The following is a 6,019-nucleotide window of genomic DNA, read 5'->3' as shown; positions in this document are numbered from 1 at the left end:
GGCTGCCTGCTGCCACTCTGTGGCGGGGAGCACGGCATCTTCTCGGCGCAGAGCCGAGGAGCGCACCACCAGCATCACCGCCACCCACGGCTCCCCAGTGTGGAGGAAAAAGTGCCTGTGATCAGACCCAGGAGGAGATCTAGCTGCGTGTCCTTAGGGGAAACGTCGGCCAGCTACTACGGCAGCTGCAAAATGTTTAGGAGACCCTCGTTGCCTTGCATTTCCAGAGAGCAGGTAGGTTTCTCCGAAACTTGAAGGAGAAACTTTTGGAGGAATGAGCGCCGCTCCATAGCTTTTCCTGACTGCTGTGTCTGTCTGTGCTGGATGTCTGCTCACTAACAAACTCCTGCTAGAGGAATGGAGGAGAATGTTAGTCCCTTAGCGGGTTTCTCAGCTCGGTTCTGCAGAATCGATATAACCCTTTATTTCTGATGGGTGCTAAATCATAATAATGTATTTGCCGTAGAACACAAGGCTCGCTCGCTTTTTAAGCAGTCTCAATTATTAAACAGCAGTTCTTATTGATTCGAGCGAAACCTCAAACCAGACAGCTTCAGCTATCAGTTACCTTGTTATTTTGTTTCTTTCGCGAAGCCCCCCGCCTCCTCCGCGTCTGGCAGCCTTTCCGAGAGAAAGAAACCACAGCTTTCTAAGCTGCTCGGCACTTCTGGTTCTTCCCGCTTTCTATCGACAAAACCATTGCCAAGTGCTTAAGAAATACCAGGTTTTGAGGGATATTATTTATCGAATGCTGGCGTTGTTTGAGTGGCAGCTGTCCTTCTGCCCTGCAGATGACTGTCGTTTGCTCCTCTCTCTCCCTCTCTCTCACCCCCTGCTCCTCGCTCCACCTAAGTTAACGTTAGTTTTGGGTTGATGGGTTTTAAGAAACTTCTTTTTACTGAAGAGAGAGCTGTTCAGTAGGGGCTGGAGGGATGCCCGAAACGCTCAGTTTTCTTGAATGGAACTCTGTTGGTTTCTACCTCCCGGAAAACTTTTCAATGAGTCTTGTTTTTTGTAGCGTAAACCCCCGTGCGTGTGGGGGAGTTTGTTTTTATTTGGGCACTTGCACGTCAACTGTAGGAACATCGAGTTGTGTTGGAACTGGCCCGAGACTGCTGCAAGTGGATTATCAGCCCGTGGTAGGGGGGAGAGTGAGGGGAGTGTATTTAATAAACCTGCAAGTGAGCAGTTTCTGCGAAGTGATTGTTGCTTCAGAATCCCCCGTCTGTTACTGTCGTGGCTGAAACTCATCGGTGCCAAATGAAATTTTCTATTTTTTCTTTGACATTTATTCTATAATGCAGGTCTTGTGATTGACTGTGAGTTAGGTCTGAGGAGGTACGAGGTGAATCTGAAGCGGTGGAGTAGTTTTTGAGCATTTTCCTCCCTCAGTTTGCACAAGAGAATTAATACAGTAATTGTTTACAGTGATTAATACAGTAATTGTTTCTGCATAAAATGTTAAAATGCAAGTGTGCTGTGACAGTCTTCAGAAATAACTCATTCAGTAAGTTGCTGATTATCTAATGCATACAATGAAAGAAACATTAAAATATTGTACTAGTAGTTAAGATATGTAGGGACTATCATATAATAATTTACTTTCTCTGTTCCCTTCTGGATAGTAAATATTCTCTTTTTCTGTCACATTTGTCTGTAGCACAGAAACCTCAGAAAATGCGATTTCATTAACCTTCCTAATGATAGAAGATATTTGTTCATATGCAAGTTACTAAAAGCTTTCTTTGACGTTCAGCTCACTTCTTAAAGGCACGTGCATATTTCAGGTTAGGGCATTCATTATTCTTCAAGTAACATCATAAATGTCAACTATAACTAAACACGTAGAATTTATTGGCAGTGCTTAAATCATACGTGTTCATAATAAAATGTAACTTTTTGGTAGACTTCCAGAATTTGATATCTTTGTTATCACTAGATGTGAACAACAAAGAGATATGAAGTTCTTAATTTTCCTAATAATCTATTATGCTTTACAATAAATATTTGTGCTTTGCTAAGCACAGTTTAAGAGAGATTCTCTCTGATGTCTTTTATATGCAGTTTTACAAGGATAACACAGGTTAAATCCTCTGATCTCCTGTCTGACTTGAAGAGCGATCAGACATTGCAGAGCTGATAAAACATCAATTGTTTGGGCAGGGCTAGGGAAAAGTAAGCCCATAATGTGTGACTTTATTTGAATAAACAGTACAAGGTTTTTATATTGCTTCCTTGAAACTGAAGGAATGTATGTGCTTTATGCTTTTCAGAGAGCATCTATTATGTGACTTTTCTTTAAGGGATGATTACACATTTTGCAAATCTTTATGAAGCAGTACAGTGTTTTTTTCCAATATTAATATTTCAAGGAGTTTAATGAACAGTGTTAGGAAGATCAGTACAAGGAAGGTGCTGCTAGTCCACCATGACAAAAATACTTTGATGAATGAGAGATATTACTGTGATTCTATTAGATGTATGTTGTGTGACTATCACAGATCTCTTATATGTGGAAGAAATTTATGTCAAATATAGAATAGCAGGTCAGAAGGGTATCCCAAGGATCATCTGGTCCTACCTTTCTTGGCAAAACCACTGTCTAGACAAGCTGGCCCAGCACACTATCCATCTAAACCTTAAACTTGTTCAATGTTGGGGAATCCACCACTTCTCTGGGGAGATTATTCCAGTGGCTGATTGTTCTCATTGTAAAAAAACCTCCTTTTGTGTAGATTTTTGTTATTATTTGATGAAAATAGAAAATGTTAGTGTTGAACTTAAATTTTCAGTAATGTGTTGATTTGAAGTTATATGTGTTCTCTGTGTACTTAGGTAAGTACTTAAGGAAATAATTACATTTATTTGATTGTTTGGGTTTTTTTTTCAGCCAACAATTCTAAGGGGTCTGTGTGAATGGTTAGAGGGGGAGCAGGATGGAATACTAACACACGGGGGAATGTGCAACCAGCAGCACATACACACAGAAATTGGATGGAACTATCATTGCTTTCTGGGGTACACGTGGAAAGAGGCCCTCTAAGCATGATCCTGTAGCAGCTTGCAAATTTGAGCAATCCTCATTACAAATATTTAGATATTGCTTTCTGTACTTCAACAGGTGCAGCAATTACGAGGCTGGAAGGTTGATAAAATTAGATTATTCTTACTTTTTATACGAATACCTATATTTACGTTAGCCATCAAAATATCTAAATTCATGCTGTGTGTGTCTCCTCTGCAGTACATGTTTAGCAACATAGTTTGAGGTAGGAGGAAAGAAATTTCAACAGAATATATCTTTATGTTTTTATCTAAGTATACTTAAATGCCAATATCAAAATATGTAAATACACATAGAGGAAAACAGTATGACTAAAATTACAGGTAAAAATTTTGCAAAGGTAATGCCTTTTCTGAACTCTACTATATTAACACTTCTGCCAACAGAAATGGATATGATTTTAGCAGTAAACAGGCTGTTTGTATTCTTACTTCAATATTCATCTTGCACCTAGAGAGGAGTTGCAGTAAGACTGCAGTATTGACTGGTTTGTCAAATTTTGTGTAGGTCATATTTTGACTGCATGTATTAATTAGTTGCTAATCTGTTAGCTCTACCTATTGCTACTAATATCAAAGGGTTTATCTTTATTGACTGTTGCACGTTTAGCACTTAATTTATAATTTCTTTTTTGTCTGAAAGCCGAATCAGGGAATCTAAAAGGTGTTTATCAGTATTGCAGATCTTGTAAACACTATGTCCTGAAACATACGGTTGTAAGACTTGTTTATTCTTTAACTTAATAGTGGACACGTATATGAGAGCAAACAGCTCTGTGTAGGAAATCATACATAGGAGCTTCTCAGAGCCCAGAAAGAATATTCATATTTTTCCTTGAGTAAAGAATAGGCCTTCCTAATTAAATACACATGATACATGTCCAAAAAAGTCTGCAAACAGACTTTTTTTGGTTATCTGACTAAGTTCAAACATGTAGGAAAGCTGGGTTATTTCATGGACAAAGACTGCTTTCATGTTGCACTCTGTTAATTACAGGAAGAATTGTCTTGTGGTTAGGGTTGGATTGACCACCACCTCTCCCCAGTTGCTGTTCCAAGATATCTCATACCTTTGATGTATTACCTTAGGAAGATCAGGACTTGATTTCAAGAGTCTAAAATATTTGTGTAACTTGAAATTAATGCAGTTCCTTATTTACTCATGAAATTGACATCTGTGTCTGTTACCTATTTGTGAAACAAATTACACTTTGTCCTTAAGTTTTCAGGGTATAAACTTCCTAGTGCAGAAGCTGTCTGTTAATGTGTATTTTAGAGTGTCTTAAAATTGGTATGCTCAGACACTGTTTGCAGCCCAGAAATATGTGAACATTTACCTCTTGAGTGCAGCCAGTAACAAAATATAATTCTCCTTGCTGTGTATTTGACAAACCAGCTCTTTGCTATTTGAAGTTTCCCCCTCACGATTCCAGTGACTGTTACCACAGCTGTACCTGCATGGCAAGATGTGTTTCTGTTGTTCACAGAGTCTTCCTGTCTCTGGGGTTTGTCCTATGGGGAAAAAAAATCAAGGTAGCAGTGTGTGTTGAGCTGTGAATGGAATCAATTCGAATGGGATGCAGCTGAATATGAGGAATGTGCAAAGGGAAGGATTACGTGGTGAAAGCAACAGACTTAGAAAACTGTTTCTGCAACCATATTTTGGATGGGTAGGATTCTCTTGTTTCTGGCTGGTTCTCTCTGACAAAATATTTTGAGCTAGTTGAAATTTGAAATGAGAAGGCTCTTGGTCTTTCTCTCTTTCACTCTCTCGCTCTTTCTCTCTTGTAGTGTTATGCCACAAGGAAAGGATGATTGAAGCATGGTTTGCCCATAGAGGGGTCAGAGTTTAAGATGGTGTCCTCTGGCAAAGTTACTCCTAGGACCATCATCGAGAATGACAAAGAAGGGTTTTAGGGAGACTGAGTGCACTCAAGAGCTCTGTTAGCTAAGTTTACCTTAAGCTGGCTTTTAGATACCCAAGGCTTGGTGGCAGTTTATATTCTGCATAAGTAAAAGCAGGCAAGTCTCTGAGTTGTCTGTGTAGCAAAGGAGGTTGACTGTTGCTTCAGGTGTGTTTTCCTGGAAAGAAAATATAAATGGAGAAAGGAAGGAGATCAAAGACCTCTGCTGTGGAAATGTTGGAGAAATTTGTTGGAAGGTGAGGGCAGCATGTCACAGAGCACCAGTAGGAAAGAAAAGAAAGAAACTGTGAGAGATGGTTCCAACAAGTGCATAATTGACTGTATTGAAGAAAAATAGCAGAATAAATAGCATGAAGTACTAATATTCAGTTTGGACCAGGAAGATGTTTTAAATTTATGAAAGAAACTTGCAGCGATGAGAAACAAAAGGTGCCCAGGAGAGTCTCTAGAATGAAAAAGAGGGGGCAGCTTCCATGCTGGGGTTTGTGAACAGTGTATTCTGGGAGGTTAAATATGAAAGGAAAGAGAATTGCAAGAAATTTGGTATATTTTCCTGAGAAAAGGTCTCATCTTTTCACACAATGTATATCTGTGCAGGTATATGTCTGATAGTACTCTTCTAATAGTTGAACTTGAGCAATGGAACCGGTTGTAGTATATTGGCCTTAGAAGATGAAATCGCAGCAAATTTTATGAAAAGAACATGAATGGGAAGTGAAGAAAGCCTGTGGAATATGCCTTGACACAGGGCAAGTCTGCAGTGTGAGCTGAACTCTCAGAATCCCCATGACAGTGTCTCACGTCACAAGTGAATGCCAGAATGATGCATGCAGGTGGGGCGAGGAGTCTGTTACAGCCTGGGCCCTGTGTGACATTTGATTGGAAAGTTATATTTCTAAAAAAGCTTTTTTATTCCTGTTTTGCTTTTCTGATACTTTAAAATGAAAACTTCATGCAGCCTTACCACCCTCAGAATAAATCACTGAACAAAGCCAAATACAACTATTAGATGATACCAGTTGCTGAAGATG

At 39.4% G+C, this 6,019-nt stretch overlaps 1 protein-coding gene across 1 annotated transcript in view; it reads left to right on the top strand.

Annotated features, from left to right (window-relative positions):
• PDE3B (phosphodiesterase 3B) overlaps positions 1-6,019 on the top strand; it is an 88,444-nt gene that overhangs the window by 6,082 nt on the left and 76,343 nt on the right. Inside the window, 1 exon segment of the mRNA XM_008644883.2 lies at positions 5-234. Coding sequence (XP_008643105.1) covers positions 5-234 — 230 coding nt within the window.

Source organism: Corvus brachyrhynchos, unplaced genomic scaffold (genome assembly GCF_000691975.1).
Source record: "Corvus brachyrhynchos isolate BGI_N302 unplaced genomic scaffold, ASM69197v1 scaffold542, whole genome shotgun sequence".
NCBI classification, from domain to species: domain Eukaryota; kingdom Metazoa; phylum Chordata; class Aves; order Passeriformes; family Corvidae; genus Corvus; species Corvus brachyrhynchos.
The sequence above is the reverse complement of the archived record's forward strand: the minus strand, read 5'-3'. Positions and strand labels throughout refer to the sequence as shown.